The 22,787-nt window shown below is 42.4% G+C and overlaps 1 protein-coding gene and 1 pseudogene across 1 annotated transcript; both read right to left on the bottom strand.

The window, feature by feature from the left end:
- Window positions 1-11,981: 11,981 nt before the first annotated feature.
- LOC115165601 (fucolectin-7-like) lies at window positions 11,982-12,704 on the bottom strand (annotated as a pseudogene).
- Window positions 12,705-14,262: 1,558 nt separating this feature from the next.
- LOC115179227 (fucolectin-6-like) lies at window positions 14,263-21,915 on the bottom strand. The gene is made up of 6 exons (XM_029740621.1): window positions 21,865-21,915; window positions 16,295-16,365; window positions 15,845-16,139; window positions 15,588-15,739; window positions 15,123-15,411; window positions 14,263-14,413 (listed from the first exon to the last, which is right to left on the bottom strand). Exons 2-6 carry the CDS (start codon window positions 16,359-16,361, stop codon window positions 14,263-14,265), a joined length of 954 nt encoding a protein of 317 aa, XP_029596481.1. The 5' UTR covers window positions 16,362-16,365; window positions 21,865-21,915.
- Between the last annotated feature and the right edge of the window lie 872 nt (window positions 21,916-22,787).

The following is a 22,787-nucleotide window of genomic DNA, read 5'->3' as shown; positions in this document are numbered from 1 at the left end:
CAAGGTGGGGGTGGCCCACGGGCTTTGGGCGGATTGGCCGTCTGGCATTTCTAGCAAATGCCCGAAGGACCATCCTTTATTAGGGTGGGCTGATCGAAATTGACAACAACAAAAAAGTATATATATATTTTTAAACAATGGACATGGCTGGTGGCCCATGAGCGAGTTATTTTATGACCTTTGTGCTATTTCTCTGTTGTCATAATCAATATTGAGCATTTGGTTGACCAGTGGTTAACGGCCAGCCGGTTATCTGATTCGCTAAGCTGAGGTTTCGCAAATTGACATTCAAAGTCCAACTTGCATCTTCAAAGAGAGTGAGACCCGCTCTGACTTTGTCAGTCACTCAGTCAAAACAGAAAACAAAATGAGGGTGCCAAAAAGGGCTCTTGAGGCTGATTTTGCGAAATGTGTGAAATGAATCTACTTATTTCCTAAAGGTTCTGGTTCTGCTGGTCCGAGTCCTGCGTCTGTGTCTCTGAGAAATGACAGATAATTTGCTGTGGTGCAGTCGAGGTTGGAAGAAAAAAGAGAAAGACACACAAATCATGTAGGCTACTACTGCCAGTTAGGCCTAATATTTTGACTGTATATTGTATGAAATATACAACATACAGGCACTATGTATATACAATATACAGGCATTGTATGAAATATACAATATTCAGGCACTATGCATATACAATATACAGGCATTGTATGAAATATACAATATACAGGCAGTACAGAGGGTAGTGCCTACGGCCCAGTACATGACTGGGGCTAAGCTGCCTGCCATCCAGGACCTCTACACCAGGCGGTATCAGAGGAAGGCCCTAAAAGTTGTCAAAAACCCCAGACACCCCAGTCATAGACTGTTCTCTCTACTACCGCATGGCAAGCGGTACCGGGGGGCCAGGTCTAGGACCAAAAGGCTTCTCACCAGCTTTTACCCCCAAGTCATAAGACTCCTGAACAGGTAATCAAATGGCTACCCGGACTATTTGTATTGTTCTGCCCCCCCAACCTCTCTTTTACGCTTCTGCTACTCTCTGTTAATCATATATGCATAGTCACTTTAACCATACCTACATGTACATACTACCTCAATTAGCCCGACTAACCGGTGCCTGTATATAGCCTCGCTACAGCATATAGCCTCGCTACTGTTGTTTTTCACTGTCTTTTTACTGTTGCTTTTTATTTCTTTACTTATCTATTGTTCACCTAATACCTATTTTTTACTTGAAAATTGCACTGTTGGTTAGGGCCTGTAAGTAAGCATTTCACTGTAAGGTCTACACCTGTTGTATTCGGGCACACGTGACAAATAAACTTTGATTTGATTTGATTTCATACCCACCATGCCAACTATGGAAGGGGGATTCAGGGGAACATTTAGACACTGGGCAATGTGCAATATAGCCTAACAAGTCATTAGATTGGCTTTTACAACACATAGGTAAGGCAATAGCCAGCCATCTACTAGACATTTACACAGTGCATTTAATTAAACACAAGTCATCATGCATTACAATAAAGGTCAATTAGGGAACTGTGTATGTTAATTGTTTTATCAATGTATATTCGCTTCTGAATCTCAGTCTGTTCAGCCCATGCAAGTGAGTTCATGACCTGTAGTAACAACTGACTCTGGTGTCGGCTTACATTACATAGCCACCCCAATGAAGGCTGGAAAGTCCTGCCCATCTCCTACTCAACCTCCTGTCTGTTTCATTCGCAGAATGGACTGTCACTTCTTGGCCTGAAGATATGCATCCGCACTGTCAAACGAAGCACAAAGCTGGAAATCTATTGGCATCCACATGAACTAGTCTGGCATCTTTCTTTGACAAAAACAGATGGTATTGTAATGACCTGGCTAGATCATAAAGGAACAATTGTCCAGACAGACGATTGAGTTTACGAATTCCCGGTTTATTAACCCAACTCCACACAGGCTACTGTTTGGCCGTAGCCCACGCCAAATAAATTAAAGATACCCGTCTAAAACAGCCGTACACCTTCTCTTGTCAAGACCAGACGTAAGAGAGAGAACAATGGCTAAAAATAGTCTTAACTTGCAATGCTCCACCCCCCCACGCCACTCCACCAACCATGTCATTTCCAGAGAGGGGAATTGTGGGGGTCCCTGGGGTTTGGGGAGAAGAGGCCCCTCTGTACGGGGCAAATCTGTCCCGGTGCCGTGCCACATTTCTCCAGGATGCTGCAGGGCCACCCAGTGGCTGTCCAACTTGGGGCATCTGCCTTTCTTTCTCAGGGGGCTGTAGACCCAGACCAGCTCCCCAGCCACAAAGTGCCTTCCCCAGGTGTGCACGTCATAGTTCCTCTTCTGCCTCACACCTGCATTCACCAGCTGCTCTCTGGCGAAGTTGTGGGCTGTCTCCAGGCGGTCCTGGAGTCTCCGGGCATACTCCGGCCCCGGGGGAACAGCAGGGCTATCCAGGGCCCGCCAAACGCCATCTCTGAAGAGGTGCGGATCTCTCTCCCCAGCATGAGGAGGGCAGGCGTGCAGGAGGTGGAGCCTTGGATAGCGGAGCGGCATGCCATGAGGATCAAGGGCAGGTGCTTGTTCCAGTTTTGCTGGTGTTTGGCAGAGACAATGGCCAGCTGCTGTCCAAGCGTTTTGTTGAAGCGCTCAACAAGGCCATCACTTTGAGGATGGAGAGGAGTAGTGTGGGTCTTGTGCATACCCAACACATGGGACTCAAAGTTTATGCCTTGGTCACTGTGAATGGACTCTGCAGCTCCAAACCTGCTGAACATCCCGCTGTCAGTGCATCGATGATGGTCTCTGCCTCCTGGTCAGGCAGAGCATAGGCCTCGGGCCATTTTGTGAAATAGTCTATGGCCATGAGCACCTAGCGGTTTCCACTGTCTGTGGTGGGGAATGGCCCAACTACATCCACTCCCACTCTCTCCATGGGGGCCCGACTGGGAACTGTTGGAGTTGAGCATGAGAGTGGCCTGGAGGGCCCTTTCTCGCTGTGCAGTTGTCACAGCGGCGGCAGTCCTCCATATCCCTCTTGTGCTGCCCCCAGTAAAAGCCCTGACGGAGGCGGCGGAGTGTTTTTGTGACCCAAAGGTGTCCAGTCCCCACCCCCCCATGAGTGCTCTGGAGCACAGCCTCCCGCAGTGCTTTTGGGACCACCACCTGCCACCTCTCCTCTCCCGTAACTGACTCCTTCCATGCCCGCTGTAGCACGCCATCAGCCAGCCGCAGTCTCTCAAACTTTGACCACAACCCTTCGGTCACGAGTGAGAGCGCTGCCACCTCTTCCCACGATGGCCTCAGCTGTGCCTCTACCCACTGTAGCACCGGCTGTAGGTCTGTGTCCCGTCCCTGCTGCTGCCCCCATTCAGCCACATCGACAGTCTGCAGCTCACAGCAGACAGGCCCGCTCGCCCGACACACTGTGGCACAGACCCCTTCTTCTGCACACAGCTCTCTCTCACGGCCCTCTCTCCGCTCACAGTGGTAGAACCCGTCTGCAGTACAGGGCCGATGGGACATGGCGTCGGCGTGGGAGTGGCGGGCCCCTGCCCTGTGCACCACTGTGAAGTCATACGGCTGAAGCTCCTCCAACCAGCTTGCCACCTGCCCCTCTGGCTCTCTGAAAGACATGAGCCACTGGAGAGCAGAGTGGTCAGTCCTTACAGTAAAGGGCAGGCCACCTAGGTAGTACTTGAAGTGTTTGATGGAAGCCACAACAGCAAGGAACTTCTGCCGGGTGACACAGTAGCAGGGCTCATGTTTGTTGAATGTTTTGCCGAAGTATGCCACCACTCTCTCCCCCTTTGGCCCCACCTGGGCCAGCACCACACCCATGCCCACATTGCTCGCGTCTGTGTCCAGGATAAAGGGCAAGATGAGGTCAGGGGGGCAAGCACGGGGTCCCGATCAGTGCACATTTGAGGGTGTTGAAGGCCTCCTCACACTCCACTGTCCAAGTGAAGGCCTTGTCCTTCGGCAGCAGGCGGTTCAGGGGAGCAGCGACATTTGAGAAGCCCCGTACAAACCTCCTATAGTACGAGGCCAGGCCCAGGAAGCTCTTCAGCTGATGCTGGTCGGTGAGGGTGGGCCAGTCTCGGACAGCCCCCACCTTGTCCTCCATGGTGCTGATACCCTCCTTCCCCATTCAGCTATAGGTTGTTGTTACATTTCAACTTAAAACATTACATTTTGTTGCACTGCGTGCATCGCCAGTGTGGTTGAATGCAGCATTTCTGTATGGTGCACTGAAAATTGATTGTAGTTGAATAGCCAGTCTAGGCTACCGCTCAAATGTTTCTGTAATAGGCCTACATTTTTCTCCTTTGCATGGTGTTTTGTTGAAAGTTTGTTTTTTGGTTATTCATTGTCAAACTTTAAAAACTGAAGCCAGACTGCAACATTTTAGTAGCTTAGCTAGGACTGTGGCATGTGTCTGTACGCTTTCCCTCCGCTGCGCGCTCTTAAAAGGACCTACAAAAGCAGCACAATTGAAGTTGAATTCACATATGCGAGCACATCAGGCTGTAATTTCATAAAGTAGATGACTCAACTGTTGACTCGCTTGTGTGTGCTATTCAGCCCCGCGGGCTTTGTTTGACAAATGTAAGCTAGCCTATTAGCCACGTTTTGATGGACTTGTGGTCATTGCCCCTGCTAGTTTGATTGTATTGACATTCGTAAGCCTTAGTTACAGTCCACCGTTTTTGTTCAAAATATTGAGCAATTGAAACTGAAACAGTGCATCCAGAATGGGTGGAGGCAGCAAACAATGTACCAGGCCAGCTGTGATTTACAACTGATAGCAATATTTTTGGTACTACCGAGAAATATATTGGTTCATTATATTAATCATACATTAACCTGCATCCATCTATTATGCCAACAATGCCTTACTGTACGTTATGGAATGTTTAGTGAAATATAACCTATTTTTTTAAACGTCTTATAAAGTTGGTTTTAGAAGAATAAACTGGGAATTTGATATTTTTTACTGCTTTTATGATTGTCCATTTGTTCTCTTCATATCCGAAAAGTAGTTAAAACGCTGTCAGTTCCACTTCAAGGAAGTTATAAAAAAACTCAAAATAACCTATAATTTCCATTCTTAGAGCATTAATAAAACCTCTCAGGAAAACTTTCAAGAACCAGAGTAAAACGTTATCCATTTTCCTGGTCAGGAAATGCATGGTTTCATTCCCATAACCAATGTGAAACCAAAAACATACATTCCCACAACAGTGCAAGAGGCGTCACTACAGTTCCAGGTTCAAATCCAGGCTGTATCACATCTGGCTGTGATTGGGAGTCCCATAGGGCGGCGCACAATTGGCCTAGCATCGTCCGGGTTTGGCCGGGGTAGGCCGTCATTGTAAATAAGAATTTGTTCTTAACTGACTTGCCTAGTTAAATAAAGGTAAAATGAATTTTATTCTTGGCTGTATTGCTCTCTTTTGAGAGTATTGGTTCCTTATACTAACGCCTCCTTTTTTTATTTGTACATGTGTTTTGTTCTAGTAGAAATACATATGTAACTTTTTCTATTCTACCTAGTACTTGTATTTCTGTCTGATAGTAGGACATCTAGTGGCCATTTTGTGTAATAAAGATTATCACAGGTTTCTGTAAATATACCTGGCTCACTGTGTGGGCTTATCTGTCGCACTATTGTTTGTGGAGACAGGCTCTGATGAATGTTGACTGACTGAAAGTTCAGCCACTATTAAAGAAATGTGGATCTGACTGGAAGTGTGTAGAGATTTTTTCATGTAACACCATCTGCTCAAAAATTTGCTCACTGACAATATGCATAATTCAAAACAACACTGTACTTCAAAACAACATTGTGCATAACTAGGAAGATCTAAATGCATATTCCCATAAAACCAGTGGTGTAAAGTACTTAAGTAAAAATACTTTAAAGTACTACTGAAGTCGTTTTTTTGGAGTATCCGTATTTTACTTTACTATTTAAATGTTTGATTAGTTTTATTTCACTACATTCCTTAAGAAAATATACAAATATACAATTTCACAGTGGGTGTGAGACACTGTGGCTTGAAGGCCTCTCCAGGTCTCACACCCACTGTGAAATTTGGTGGAGAATCGTTGATGACCTGGGGGTGCTTCAGCAAGGCTGGAATCGGGCAGATTTGTCTTTGTGAAGGACGCATGAATCAAGCCACGTACAAGGTTGTCCTGGAAGAAAACTTGCTTCCTTCGGCTCTGACAATGTTCCCGAACTCTGAGGATTGGTTTTTCCAGCAGGACAATGCTCCATGCCACACAGCCAGGTCAATCAAGGTGTGGATGGAGGACCACCAGCTCAAGACCCTGTCATGACCAGCCCAATCTCCAGACCTGAACCCAATTGAAAACCTCTGGAGTGTGATCAATAGGCCAGCATCCCGGAGTCGCCTCTTCACTGTTGACATTGAGATTGGTGTTTTGCGGGTACTATTTAATCAAGCTGCCAGGTGAGGACTTGTGAAGCTTCTGTTTCTCAAACTAGACACTCAAATGTACTTGTCCTCTTGCTCAGTTGTGTGCACCGGGGCCTCCCACTCCTCTTTCTATTCTGGTTAGGGCCAGTTTGCGCTGTTCTTTGAAGGGAGTAGTACACAGCGTTGTACGAGATCTTCAGTTTCTTGGCAATTTCTCGCATGGAATAACCTTCACGAGTTTCAGAAGAAAGTTCTTTGTTTCTGGCCATTTTGATCCTGTAATCGAACCCACAAATGCTGATGCTCCAGATACTCAACTAGTCTAAAGAAGGCCAGTTTTATTGCTTCTTTAATCAGAACAACAGTTTTCAACTGTGCTAACATAATTGCAAAAAGGTCTTGTAATGATCAATTAGCCTTTTAAAATGATGAACTTGGATTAGCTAACACAATATGGCATTTGAACACAGGAGCGATGGTTGCTGATAATGGGCCTCTGTACCCCTATGTAGATATTCCATAAAAAATCTGCAATTTCCAGCTGCAATAGTCATTTACAACATTAACAATTTCTACACTGTATTTCTGATACATTTTCTGTTATTTTAATAGACAAAAAATGTGCATTTCTTCAAAAACAAGGACATTTCTAAGTGAAAGTGACCCCAAACTTTTGAACGGTAGTGTATCTCTGACCATAATCCAGTTTTGATTTCTATTTGCCATATATTTTTAAACTGTGCTATGATGTTTTTTTTAAAGTTCTGAACCTTTCTATTCTCATAGTTTCTACAGATTGTAAGTTAAAGATAAAAAAATTGCTAAGAGTATTATTATATTATTGATCGATTGACTATGACTTTTCAAATCACCCAGCAGTCCTATTTTGCAGAGTTAACTCCAGGTAAATGTTGCAATTCTTCAGCCAGTCCTGAACCTGCGACCAAAAACATGCTACATATGGACTGTACCAAAACAAATGATCAGCCAAATCTGTAGAGCTGGGATGGTTGTTTCCTCATATATATAACATTCTATTGGTTGCAAGAATTTCATATAATAATTTAAATTGAAAAACTCAAAATGTTGAATCCGGCACCGCTTTTTGCATCAGTTTATAAACCATGTACCATGGAATCGGTACATCGGAAATCTCTTCACAACTATTTTGCAATCTGTATGGCACAGCTGTAAATGTTTTGGTCCTTAAATGAAACTGGTACACTTTTTTATTTATCACAATTTTCTTTATTAACCAATTTTGGTCCTTAATGCTGGACCGACAGACAACTTCCTTACGTTCTCCCCCTTCCATTTGCCTTTTCCATTTTTGCGGTAATGCTGCAATTAGTTGGTTGTAATATTGGATAGAGCAGACATTTCCATATATTTTTGTTAGCTGCATGTGTGACATAACTTCACCAGTCCTATTTATGATATAATTTACAAAGATTATACTGTTTTTAAACATATTTTCCAAAATAGAGATATTTTGGAGATTATTTCATTTTCAAATAACCAAAAGTGAGAGGTTCTAATCTGAATAAAGGGAAACAGGCCATTCTTGAACATGGCTGAGCCATTCATACTAATTTGCTAGAGAACCAGTTTGGATTTAATATAACTTTTGTATAACTGAAGCCTTTAGTGAGAGGTATAACACTTTAATATTTAATAATTACTCTCCTCCAAATTCTAATTCCTTACATAAATAGACCCGTAAAAAAAATGTCTGGTTTCCATGCCAAATACAATTTAATATATTTTCCTCTAATTATTAAAAAAAACAGGTCGTTAGGTGTAGGCAGGGCCATAAACAAATTGGTAAACTAGGATATGACTAAAGAGATAATCAGGGTGAATTTTTCACAAATAGACAGGTTTTTTCCTTTCCATGGTAGCAAGAGCTTATCTATATTTGCTAACGTTCTATAAGAAATGTATTGTAGTGAGATCCTTTCTTTCTTTCGTGATATGAATACCGGGTATGTCCACTTCACCATCGAACCATTGTGTTGGTAAACTACACAGTAATGTAAAAGTTGTATTTTTTTGTGACCCAATACATAATGTACTACATGTATCATAATTTGGTTGTAATCCAGAGAGGTTAGAAAAATGATCTAGATCCTCTATGAGACTATGGAGGGATCCAAATTGTGGATGTAAAATAAAACATGTATTATCAGCATACACCTTTGTTTTTAAGCTCTGGATTTTTAGCCCCTTGATATCATTGTTGGATCTGGTTTCAATAGCTAACATTTCAATGGCCATAATAAATAGATATGCGGATAGTGGAGAACCTTGTTTTTCTCCTCTTGACAGTTCAATACTTTCTGAGAAATAGCAATTTTTGACTATTTTACACCTAGGGTTACTATACATAACTTTAACCCATTGTATAAGAGATTTTCTAAAATTGAAATATTCCAGGCATTTATATATAAATTCCAGTCGTACTTTTTATTTTATTTATTTTATTTATTTCACCTTTATTTAACCAGGTAGGCAAGTTGAGAACAAGTTCTCATTTACAATTGCGACCTGGCCAAGATAAAGCAAAGCAGTTCGACAACATACAAAAACACAGAGTTACACATGGAGTAAAACAACATACAATCAATGATGCAGTAGAAAAAAATAAGACTATATACAATGTGAGCAAATGATGTGAGATAAGGAAGGTAAAGGCAAAAAAGGCCATGGTGGCAAAGTAAATAAAGTATAGCAAGTAAAACACTGGAATGGTAGATTTGTTATTTGAAGAAAGTTAAAAGTTAAAATATAAATAATATGGTGCAAAGGAGCAAAATAAATAAAATAAATAAATACAGTAGGGGAAGAGGTAGTAGTTTGGGCTAAATTATAGATGGGCTATGTACAGGTGCAGTGATCTGGGAGCTGCTCTGATAGCTGGTGCTTAAAGCTAGTGAGGGAGATAAGTGTTTCCAGTTTCAGAGATTTTTGTAGTTCGTTCCAGTCATTGGCAGCAGAGAACTGGAAGGAGAGACGACCAAAGGAGGAGTTGGCTTTAGGGGTGACTTTATCAAAAGCCTTTTCAAAGTCAGCTATGAATACCAGGCCTGATTTCCCAGATTTTTCATAGTGTTCTATTGTTTCCAGAAATTCTCAAATTCTCAAAGAGAATAGTCTTTTTTCACTATCTAATCAATGCATGGGGTTGTTCAATAGACAAGTATTTATTTGAAATATATTACTTGATGGTTTCATTTACATTTTAGTTGTTTAGCAGACGCTCTCACCCAGAGCTCATAAGTCCATACATTTTCATACTTTTCTTTCATACTGGTTCCTTGTGGGAATTGAACCCATGACCTTGCAAGCACCATGCTCTACCAACTGAGCAACACGGGATATCAGAGAGACAAATAATCATGTTTTTTTTTTGCAAATTGCCTCACTCAGAGAAATAAGTAGTACTGCTAGGTTTTATACAGTCAAATGTAACAAAACAAATAACTCATTTTTTTTGTTATGAATCAGTACAGTAATATGAGATCTGTATGTAAGACATTTACATTCGACCTTAGTCATTTAGCAGATGCTCTTATCCAGTGACTTACAGTTAGTGATTTGATATTAAGATAGCTAGGTAAGAGAACCACATATCACAGTCAAATATACAGCATACAAGCATTCCATTCCAGCTAAATAATGGATATGTAGCGTTTTACAAAACGACACATTTTAATACACATCTTAAATCTATGAATAAAATATCTGAGAACAGTAATATTTTACACACACATGAAGGTACCCATAAGAAATACTTTCTAGTGAAAAAGCACAAATGTGAAAAATATAGTGTTTTGGAAATAAACTCTTCATTTTATTCCACTTCAGATATTCTACTGCAGTTGATGTTTCACGTCTACTCCTGCTCCCTCCCTCTCTCCGGCGCTCGACGTCGCCGGTCTACTAACCACCGGTCCTGGCAACCCATCATTACGCACACCTGCGCCTCATCATTAGGCACACATGAACTTCATCACTTCCCTGGTTACTCCCCTTTATCTAGCACTCCGTTGTTGTCACCCATTAGGCAGTATTGTTGCTGTGTTGTGTTTAGGCGCGACTCTTGTTCCTGTATCAACGCTATGTTTGTTCTTATTAAACTCACCACCTGCATTCATGACTCGCTGCATCTTCCTTACATGATGACTAAATTCAATTAGATTTGTAGTAGGTCTCCAACTTAAAGTGTCTAAAAATCATATCTGATTCCGGTGGAATGCATTGAAATGCGTGGCTTTCTTTTTGCAAATTAATGATTCTTTTTTTGCATTTATTATGTTACTTAACCCCTTGAATGTCTCAATCAATCAGAGAAGGTTACTGCTGGCAGCCAGCACTGCTGAATTTTTAGTTGTTGGACTCTAAGATGACAACCAGGTCACTCTCTCCCATTTAACCCGTGGATTCAGTTACTATTACAAGTTATAACATTAGAATTATCTACAGTGAGAATGAATGGTGCCAGTCAGGGAACAATTGAGCAGCCAGGTCACCAGTGATACAAGTCAGCATTTGACATCGGGAGATGTGGGAACCGACCATTATGGGGCAAACGTGAGCGTTATCTTGAAGTAGATTTCAGTTTTGCTAGAGCATTGTGGATGGGGATGGTGAATGGGCATACGCATCTGATTCCAAAGGTTGCATGTTCATATCTAGTGATAGAAAGTTGGTTTTTATATTTTTTTTGTGTTAAGCCTATACTAAACCTTTACCTTAACCATTCAGAGTTAATGCCTAACCCTAGAAATTTGGAGTTAATCCCTAAACTTAACCTTAAACACTTCGAAATGTGATGTTTGGAACAACATTTTATGTTTAAGAAACATGGATGAACGTCTAATTCTGATGTGAGACCTTGTAGCAATTGAGGCCTGGAAAAATACAGTAGACTGTAAAGAATAATCGCAGCCAAAGCCCCACACATAAAAACCAATTATATATATACATTTACTTAGACTTTTGTTACTTTCGTTGCTTTGTGCCGGTAACCCCCCCTCTGAAAAAAATGACAAAATAAAATACTTAAATGTTTCCTTACATCTGCAGGCCTGGTGCAATTGCAAAGCACATTATTACATAACCAAGTGTGTGTGTGTGTGTGTGTGTGTGTGTGTGTGTGTGTGTGTGTGTATGTTTTGTATGAGATGTGCATGTTCTAGATAAATGGTTGAACTGATTCCTGTCTCCCGTCTCATCATTGAATTATTACACAGACGTGGTTATGAAACCCATAACACATATGCCATAATATTCCTATTAAAATGCCATTGATCATTGTTTTCTAGAACGCATGAAGAAATGCTTCTGAAACGTAGGTGTTGTGTTACACTTTTATCTTCTCCACGTACATACAATAGCACAATGATAGGAGCAATTGCAGTATGTACACTTTTAAGAAAACATAGCTAAATTAATGTACTCAATATAACAATATTTACGGAGTGAAATAAAAAACTAAACTGTCAATGAATTTAAACATGGATTTTTCATACACATAGAGAATGTTACCTACAATATACACAATATTTCAAGTCCAGAAAACAGTGTATCCTGTGGTCTAGATTACATGATTGGTAATAGGTGCTCTGGATCTGCCAGTCCAGTGGTGACCCATAGACCTCCACCTCACACAGACTCAGGAGTTCACTTCTTCCTGGAATGACCACGTTGATGTTTCGACCCTCCATCCCGTTACACTGGAAGGTGCTGGAGAAGCCCCCAGGTATAGGGGAGATCACAGCACACCTGCACAATCAAACACACTGATAAGTTACTGCAGCAAAGGTATCTATGACACTATTTGCACCCTGTCATATGTGAATTACACACTTTAGCACTAACCAATTTTAGACTTTACCGACTGTAGCAAATCTAGTCAGTTAGAACGCTTATTGGTTCCTGGTATAACTCTTTTAGGTTCAGTGTAGAACCCTCTGTGTAAAGGGCTTTACACTTTTGTTCCCCTGGGATTGTTGTTGCCATTGTTGTTGTCCAGAGAGTCTCCGATGCGGATCGCAGCTCCATTCAGTCTGTTGTGAACACTGTCCACTGTGTTAGTGATGATGACGGAGAACACTTTGAGGTGTTCAGGAGGTCCAGTCGCTTTGGTGTGGGTGCAGGAACAATCGCCATAAAAACCATTTCAGTTCCCATCGATGGCATTGTTAGCAAACTCAAAACCCATACCATGATGACTGGGTGGCCTTTCCTTTCATCACCACATTCATTCCTGTTCTGAAATATCTGTGAAACACTTCATTATAACGGTTACGCTTTATATGAAGGGGATAAACATAATGCGTTCATAACACCTTTATGAAACCGTTCATGACCCTTTCGTCAATGTTGCAGTTTCATTCATAATAACCTTCATAAAACATTTGTTCAACATCAAGAACCTTAAAAATATAGAAATATTCATTACAAGTTATTGTAGTAGAAAAATCTAGTGGAAGTGAGCTGGATGGTTGTTGATCTTACTGACTGGGTTAGTCCTGCACACCACAATGCCTCTGAGCTAAAGCCAGGGCATTAGCTTGTGGAGCTAATGCAAGTTCTCATGTCTTGGTCAAGGTTACTCAACACATTACAATAACATCAATTGCTCTGGTGCCTTCCAGACCTGAGATCAAATAGCATTTGAAATCTTTCAGGGTTTGCACTTTTGGGACTATTCCAATGGTTCCACTGTGCCAGGCAAGCTCAATCATTTCACATGTACTATTTACACCCAGGTCTGACTGCTACCCCTAAAGCAGGGGTGTTAAACCCAATTCCTGGAGGGCAGAGTGTCTGCGGGTTTTAGGGCCTTCCTTTATTAATCAATTAAAATAATTGATTAGTTAGGAACTCCACTCACCTGGTTGTCTAGGTGTTTAACAAAGTAATAACAAAAATCATTAGACACATGCTCCAGGAGTTGATTTTGACACACTTGCCTTACTGTCATTATGGCCTTGAGCAAGGCATATAAACCCCTTCACTGCTACCTGGGCAATGCTCTGAGGCTTACCCGGTGCTCCCAGACTGTTGCGTGAATAGTGTGTCAAGGGGTTGGGTACTGTTACAGTATATACATTCATTTCTGTGAACTGATAAATAAAGAGCTATTCGAGGGGTCTTTTATTCAGAAAATGTCTTACGAATTATGTTGAATAAATGTGTTATGACTGTTGTTATGAATGCCACTGCATCACTTATAAAGCTGTTATGACTGGTTTCATTAAGGTGTTTTGTATAGGTAACCGCCAAAATAATGGAAACACTTGTGCAAATTAGGGATACAAAGTACTGTGCCTTTAGAAAGTATTCACACATTTTGTTGTGTTACAGCCTGAATTTAAAATGGATTAGATTGAGATTGTTTGTCACTGATTCCCATCTGACGTGGTTATGAAACCCACGTGAATAGACATAACACAGGCCATAATATTCCTATCAAAATTTATTTGATCATTGCTTTCTAGATGACATTAAGAAATGATTCTGAAACGTAGGTGTTGTGTTACACTTTATCTTCTCCAAATACATTAACACACAATACGGTACAATGTTAGGAGCCGTTACAGTATGTACAGTTTCAATAAAACAGATCTAAATGAATGTACTCAATATAACCATATTTACCATGTGAAATTAAAAAGCTAAACTGTTAATGAATTTAAACATGGCTTTTCCTTATAGAAAGAATGTTACCTACATATAAGTTATCTAAGTACATTAAGCCCACAAAACAGTGTGTCCTGCACTTCACATTCAGTTTTAGGAATAGGTGCTCTGGATCTGTCAGTCCAGTGGTGACCCATAGACCTCCACCTCACACAGACTCAGGTACTCCTTCCTTCCTGGAATGACCACGTTGACATGTCGACCCTCCATTCCATTACACTGGAAGGTGCTGGAAAAACCCGCTGGAATAGAGGAGATCACAGCACACCTGCAGGATGAAACAGAAACGGATTTAGTACAGCAGTAACAAACAGTAAGTGCCACATCTTACACAGCCCCTTGTGGATGTACAGCGAGCCATGTCAATGATATTGAAAATTGTACACATTACTTGATGTAGTATATCTAAAAGTCAGTGTGCACAGAGTAACGTAAAACAGTCCGAGGTTATATCGTTAGTATGGACTGATAGTCGCATAGTTCACCTGGGATTAATCTCTCGCGAACAGACTACGTAACATAAGGTATTGTAATGTCTGTCATAAGAGTCCAGGATACGACAACTAATGAGCAACGGTATATCCGCTGCTTTGGTTTTCTGTCACTGTTTATTTGGACGTATCAGGGTTGGGTTAAGGTGGTTGGGTTAAGGTGATTGGGTTAAGGTGGTTGGGTTAAGGTGATTGGGTTAAGGTGGTTGGGTTAAGGTGGTTGGGTTAAGGTGGTTGGATTAAGGTGGTTGGGTTAAGGTGGTTGGGTTAAGGTGGTGGGGGGATTTCAAGCGACGATTTCAAAACATTATTTCAAGCTAAAGGTTTTCAGAAGTGGGGGGACTAGGCTGAGGCTTTCCGATCAGGGGGATGGAGCCTTTGCTAGTCTCACCAGAATATTTTCCATAAATCTCCTCTTAAAACCTAATTGAGCATCTGACGCAATTACTGTACGCAAGATTTTAGTTCTGGGTTTCCGAGATTTACCTGGGATTGTTGTTGCCATTGTTGTCTTCCAAGGAGTCTCCGATACGGATCTCAGCACCATTCAGTCTGCTGGAATAAGAAAGATTATTTCTGTTGGTGATGGTGATGGAGAACACTTTGGAGATATTAAGCAGGTCCAATCGCCACCAGGGGTTAAGGTCACCAGAAGTGTGAGTGCAGGAGCCATGTTCCATAGCACTGTCACGGTTCCCATCAATGGCATTGTAAGCAAACCCAAACCCATGCAATGACGACTGGGTGGCTTTTCCCCGTAGAGCCACATTCTTTCCTGGATAGAACAGGGCAAAAGAGTTGTAGGGATTTCAGCATGGCTATAGGTGCCACCAGGCAAATGTTACCAATCTTTGCTATATTTTCAAGTAGATGTTAAACAAATGCTCTGAATATTGATTACTTGTAATTATAATAATAACCTATAAGAGTGATAGTCTTACTTATCCTTACCAGTTGGGGCGAGGTACCCATAAACCTCCACTTCGCAGAGTACTAGAGTGCTTGTCTTTGGTAGAACCACAGCCACATAACGTCCTTCAATACCTTTGTTCCAACTCAGAGTGAGAGATCTACCTGCTGGAATGGAGGAAATCACCCCAGCTCTAGAAGAGAGTGAGAGAGAATGAGAGAGAATGAGTGAGAGTGAGTTTTACATACAATCGCAATAATATTTTAATTTAAAAAATTTAACGTTTTTGTGATCTTACAGTGTGTTGTGAATGCCATTATCCCGTAAGGATTTCCCGATGCGAACTTCAGCGCCGTTGATATTTGTATGGCAGCAGTCCCCTCTGTTGGTGATGGTGACGGAGGTGACTATGTAGGTATCAAGCAGGTCCACTCTCCACCAGGGGTTAGTCTGGCTGTCAGTGTGAGTGCAAGACCCATGATAAAAATCTGAATCGCTGTTCCCATCAATGGCATTAGAGGCATGACTCCAACCGTTATATGGGTTATCGACGAGGTCTGACTGGGTAGCTTTTCCCCACAAGGCAAGATTTTCTGCAGGAGGATAAAATTGTTTGACTGCAGGGGAGCATTTTAATGGTGCATATGAGACAGAATAACGTGTGGTTATAATTTTCTAAATGACAAAAAGACCTGCCAATCTAAAGGGCATCATATATCTAGAGATAACAACAAAAGGAAGTGTTTACTTGGAACAATGGCACCAGATGGTGTTACTAGGAGAGTCAGCAAGAGGAAGAACATGTCCTGTCTCATCCTCCTGGAGTGGAAAGAAAAAGCCAATGTACCGATACTGTGGCATGATAGACAGAGGTACAGGCACATTGCAGATTCAGACAACTAAGTTTCACAGTCTCACGTCAGAATTAGACGTTCATCCATGTTTCTCAATCATCAAATTTTTAAGTTGTTGCAAACGTAACATTTTGAAGTGTTTTAAGGCAAAATGTAGGCATTAACTCAGAATTTTTAAGGGTAGGGTAAAGTTTAGGCATTAACTCCAAAATCTTAAGGTTAGTCATTAACTCAGAATGGTTCAAGTAAGGGATAAGGTTTGGGATAGACTTCACACATAAAGCTCAAAAACAGCTTTCTCTCACTGGATTTGAACTTGCAACCTTTGGCCAATTAGAGGCAGATGCTTATGCCTATCTGCGGTCTCTACCCACCTTTCCCAAGCAAAACTGAACGCTAATTGAAGGTAACAGCGCTCACTGCTGCTCCTAGTGGTCGGTTTCCACATTATCTCCCGATGTCCATAGACATGGATGAACGTTGTCTGAATCTGCAATGTGCCTGTACTTCATTCAAAGACTTGATCATGGACACTTACTGACAGTTGTAGCTGCTTTGTGTGATGTATTGTTGTCTCTACCTTCTTGCCCTTTGTGCTGTTGTCTGTGCCCAATAATGTTTGTACCATGTTTTGTGCTGGTACCATGTTGTGCTGCTGCCATGTTGTGTTGCTACCATGTTGTTGTCATGTTGTGTTCCTACCATGCTGTGTTGTCATGTGTTGCTGCCATGCTATGTTGTTGTTTTAGGTCTCTCTTTATGTAGTGTTGTGTTGTCTCTCTTGTTGTGATGTGTTTGTCTTATATTGTTATTTTATGTTTTTATTTTTAATCCCAGCCCTCGTCCCCACAGGGGGCCTTTTGCTTTTTGGTAGGCTGTCATTGTAAATAAGAATTTGTTCTTAATTGACTGTCTGGATTCGGTGGTACAACATTGCTCAGCAGCCTGTTCTCATAGACTAGACATAGCACAGTAATTTAAATATGTGACCCTTCAACTAACCCTTCCCCTAGCCCTAACATTAACCCTTTAATCTAACTCCAAAACTTAACCCTAACCTTAACTCTAACCCCTAACCCCTAACCTAGCTAACGTTAGCCAGCTAGCTAACGTTAGCAACCTAGCTGGAATTCATAACATATAAGGTTAGGAAATTCGTTACATATAGTGCGTTTTGAAATTTGTAATTACGTTTTGAAATTCATAACATGTAGTACAGATTGCAAATTCATAATATATATTACCTTTTGCAAATGTCTAAAATATCATGGGTTTGGCAAATTCATAACAAATAATTGAAATTGTAATTCGTAACATATCATACGAAATGGGTCATGGACATCCACAAGTTAAAACAAACCAAGTGAACTAAATGGAAGTTCTTGGATTTACATACAGAATAATACGAGGTGTTCTGAGACCAGGTTGGGCTCAAACACATGGCTCACATTGCAGTAACATATAAACAGACCCATATTACACCAGCATAAGCCTACATTTGTTCTTTGATACCATTTATATTCTTTACAAAGAAGTGCTCCCTGTTTTATATATTTGTAGGTATGTATAATAAAACAAAAGAGCAAATAGACTTTCCTCACAGATACAGTTGAAGTCGGAAGTTTACATACATTTAGGTTGGAGTCATTAAAACTCGTTTTTCAACCACTCCACAAATTTCTTGTTAACAAACTATAGTTTTGGCAAGTCGGTTAGGACATCTACTTTGTGCATGACACAAGTAATTTTTCCAACAATTGTTTACAGATTATTTAACTTATTATTCACTGTATCATAATCCCAGTGGGTCAGAAGTTTACATACACTAAGTTGACGGTGCCTTTAAACTGCTTAGAAAATTCCAGAAAATGATGTCATGGATTTAGAAGCTTCTGATAGGCTAATTTACATTATTTGAGTCAATTGGAGGTGTACCTGTGGATGTGTTCAAGGCCTACCTTCAAACTCAGTGCGTCTTTGCTTGACACCATGAGAAACTCAAAACTCAGCCAAGACCTCAAAAAACAAATTGTATACCTCCACAACTCTGGTTCATCCTTGGGAGCAATTTCCAAACGCCTGAAGGTAACACGTTCATCTGTACAAACAATAGTACACAAGTATCAACACCATGGGACCACACAGCTGTCATAACGCTCAGGAAGGAAACGCGTTCTGTCTCCTAGAGATTAACGTACTTTGGTGCGAAAAGTGTGAATTAATCCCAAAACAGCAAAGGACCTTCTGAAGATGCTGGAGGAAACAGGTACAAAAGTATCTTATCCACAGTAAAACGAGTCCTATATCGACATAACCTGAGGCCACTCAGCAAGGAAGAAGCCACTGCTCCAAAACCGCCATAAAAAAAAGATTACGGTTTGCTACTGCACATGGGGACAAAGATTGTACTTTGAGAAATGTCCTCTGGTCTGATGAAACAAAAATAGAACTGTTTGACCATAATGACAATCATGTTTGGAGGAAAAAGGGGGATGCTTGCAAGCCGAAGAACACCATCCCAACCGTGAAGTATGGGTGGCAGCATCTTGTTGTGGGGGTGCTTTGCTGCAGGAGGGACTGGTGCACTTCACAAAATAGATGACATCATGAGGCAGGAAAATTGTGGATATATTGAAGCAACAAGACATGTCAGGAAGTTAAAGCTTGGTCGCAAATGGGTCTTCCAAATGGACAAGGACCCCAAGCATACTTCCAAAGTTGTGGCAAAATGGCTTAAGGACAACAAAGTCAGGGTATTGGAGTGGCAATCACAAAGCCCTGACCTCAATCCCATAGAAAATTTGTGTGCGGAACTGAAAAGTGTGTGCGAGCAAGGAGGCCAACAAACCTGACTCAGTTACACCAGCTGTCAGGAGGAATGGGCCAACATTCACCCAATTTATTGTGCGAAGCTTGTGGAAGGCTACCCGAAACATTTGACCCAAGTTAAACAATTTAAAGGCAATGCTAGCAAATACTAATTGAGTGCATGTAAGCTTCTGACCCACTGGGAATGTGATGAAAGAAATAAAAGCTGAAATAAATTACTCACTATTATTCTGACATTTCACATTCTTAAAATAAAGTGGTGATCCTAACTGACCTAAGACAGGGAATGTTTACTAGGATGAAATGTCAGGAATTGTGAAAAGCTGAGTTTAAATGCATTTGGCTAAGGTGTATGTAAACTTCAACTGTAAGTAGTTTAATTGTGTAAAATACAATACCACAAAAAAATATTAATGTCAGGTTTGATTAAATCTACAATACCATTCACTGCTGAATTATTACGCCATAACTGTTATGTAAATCAATGGTTGATATAAGGTTGTAGTAAGACAGAAAATAGAATAGTGTAACGGCTGTTGAATGGAGTAGACCAAGGCGAAGTGTGGTTAGTGCTCATCTTTGTAATTTAATTGAAAAAGAACACTTTACAAATAAACAAAAGACAGACAAACAGTTCTGTCAGGTAACAAATGACTAAACAGAAAATAACCACCCACAAAACCCAAAGGAAAACAGGCTACCTCAGTATGGCTCCCAATCAGCGACAACGATGTACAGCTGTCCCTGATTGAGAGCCATACCAGGCCAAAACAAAGAAATACAAACACATAGAAAAACACCCCCTGACCAAACTACAATAACCCCTTTTACTGGTCAGGACAGTACACCCCCCCCAAAAAGGTGCAGACCCCAAATCCACCTGAAACAAACTCACAAAACAATAACCCCAAACTAGAGGGAGGGAAGGGAGGGTGGCCACCGTCAATGACGGTTCTTGTGCTACATCCCCCCCCCCTTCCCAATCCTCCCCCCTACGGAGGTGGCTCAGGAGCGGGACACAGACCCCGCTCCACCACTGGCTCACCCCACTTAGGTGGCGCCTCTAGAGCGGGGTCCCGCTGCGCCGGATAGGCGGGCGGCTCTGGCTGCGCCGGACTCACCAGGCTGGGGAGACATGCAGGAGGCCTGGCTCTGGGCGCCGGCACAGGACTCACCAGGCTGGGGAGACATGCAGGAGGCCTGGCTCTGGGCGCCGGCACAGGACTCACCAGGCTGGGGAGACATGCAGGAGGCCTGGCTCTGGGCGCCGGCACAGGACTCACCAGGCTGGGGAGACATGCAGGAGGCCTGGCTCTGGGCGCCGGCACAGGACTCACCAGGCTGGGGAGACATGCAGGAGGCCTGGCTCTGGGCGCCGGCACAGGACTCACCAGGCTGGGGAGACATGCAGGAGGCCTGGCTCTGGGCGCCGGCACAGGACTCACCAGGCTGGGGAGACATGCAGGAGGCCTGGCTCTGGGCGCCGGCACAGGACTCACCAGGCTGGGGAGACATGCAGGAGGCCTGGCTCTGGGCGCCGGCACAGGACTCACCAGGCTGGGGAGACTTGCAGGAGGCCTGGCTCTGGGCGCCGGCACAGGACTCACCAGGCTGGGGAGACTTGCAGGAGGCCTGGCTCTGGGCGCAGGCACAGGACTCACCAGGCTGGGGAGACATGCAGGAGGCCTGGCTCTGGGAGCAGGCACAGGACGTGCAGGGCTGGGGAGGCGCACAGGAGGCCTGGTGCGTGGGGCTGGCACAGTCTTCACCAGACGGCTAGCACGCACCTCAGGACGAGTATGGAGATCTGACTCAGGTGACATCAATTCGAGGACACGCTCTGTAGGGCGAATGTCGTGCCTCATGCGCCAACACAGCAGCTCTCTCATACGTCTCTCCTCCAATCTCCCCATCAACTCCTTCACTGTCTCTGCTTCGCTCCCTTCGCTCACCTCCAACTTCACCCCGAATGGCTCTGGTTCCATCCTCGGCACCGCCGACCGTCCCGTGTGCCCCCCCCCAAAATAAAATCTTGGGGCTGCCTCTCCTCCTCTTGCCGTGCCAGCCAATCCTCCCAGAAACGCCGTTCTGCCTTCGCTGCCTCTATCTCCTCCGGGCGGCGGTATTCTCCAGCATCTCTTCCCAAGTCCAGGAGTCCTGAACCCTCTGCTCCTCCTTACCACGCTGCTTGGTCCGCTGAAGGTGGGTGATTCTGTAAACGGCTGTTGAATGGAGTAGACGAAGTGTGGTTAGTGCTCATCTTTGTAATTTAATGGAAAAATAGAACACTTTACAAATAAACAAAAGACAACAGCCAAACAGTTCTGTCAGGTAACAAATGACTAAACAGAAAATAACCACCCACAAAACCCAAAGGAAAACAAGCTACCTAAGTATGGCTCCCAATCAGCGACAACGATGTACAGCTGTCCCTGATTGAGAGCCATACCAGGCCAAAACAAAGAAATACAAACACATAGAAAAAAGGACATAGAATGCCCAAAACACACAGAAAAACACCCCCTGCCACACCCTGACCAAACTACAATAACAAATAACCCCTTTGACTGGTCAGGACGTGACAAATAGAATATAAAGCAATTCCAAATACTATTAGATTGTCATATCCTCTTACCTTCACACTCAAAATAATGAAGTCACTGTTGATGTTGATGTGATGTTGATGTAGGTAAAGGATCTGTAGACTAAGCTGAATCTGACAGTTATTTATACACCAGTCACCAAGTTAATGACCATGTGATCTTTGTTTTCTACATGTACATTTGTAGCACGTGCTATTATCAGAATAGATAAGGCTGAGTAATCTTGGAGACAAATAGCTAAAACGTGATTCCAATTTATGGAGCTATACAGTATAATTGAATGATCAGGATATAGTGATATGGAAAGGAATAACAGGAAACATCTACACATGTTAAACATGTAACAGAGTAGTTAACATTACTACACATAGAATCTCAAGAGCATTTACAGGAACCAGGCAACATACTGCATGTATACTTGTACACTCCATGTATACTCCACATCAGATATGTTACTGCAGTTGATGACTAAATTCATTTAGATTTGTGGTAGGTGTCCAAATTTAAGTGATCAATTATTAAATTAGTTCAATGTTTCCTTACATCTACGGTCCTGGTGCAATTGCAATCCACACTCTTATACATCACCAAGTGTGTGTGTATATGTGTGTGCATGCGTGAGTACGTGTGCGTGTGGGTGCGCATGTGACTTAACTAAATTACTTGGTTTTGAGAATAAAAAAGACATAGCCCGTAATATTCCTGTCAAAATATCTTACAGAAAGAATGTTACCTACAATATAAATGATCTAAGTATGTTGAGCCCAGAAAATTGTATCCTGTGCTTCAGATTAAGTTATGGGAATAAATGCTCTGGATTTGTCAGGCCAGTGGTGACCCATAGACCTCCACCTCACACAGACTCAGGAGTTCACTTCTTCCTGGAATGACCACGTTGATGTTTCGGCCCTCCATCCCGTTACACTGGAAGCTGGGATAGAGGAGAGCACAGCAC

The sequence above is a fragment of the Salmo trutta genome, chromosome 3, assembly GCF_901001165.1.
Source record: "Salmo trutta chromosome 3, fSalTru1.1, whole genome shotgun sequence".
Taxonomy (NCBI): Eukaryota; Metazoa; Chordata; class Actinopteri; order Salmoniformes; family Salmonidae; genus Salmo; species Salmo trutta.
Note: the sequence above shows the minus strand (reverse complement) of the source record. Positions and strands in the feature narration are given on the sequence as shown.

What these genes read in the sequence shown, in the direction of transcription:
- LOC115179227 (XM_029740621.1), bottom strand. Translation starts at nt 16,361, where the DNA reads ATGAGACAGGACATGTTCTTCCTCTTGCTGACTCTCCTAGTAACACCA. An exon ending in ATCTGGTGCCATTGTTCCAA is followed by an intron (nt 16,140 to 16,294) that starts GTAAACACTTCC and finishes ATCCTCCTGCAG; the next exon opens with AAAATCTTGCCTTGTGGGGA. An exon ending in AATGGCAACAACAATCCCAG is followed by an intron (nt 14,414 to 15,122) that starts GTAAATCTCGGA and finishes TTCATCCTGCAG; the next exon opens with GTGTGCTGTGATCTCCTCTA.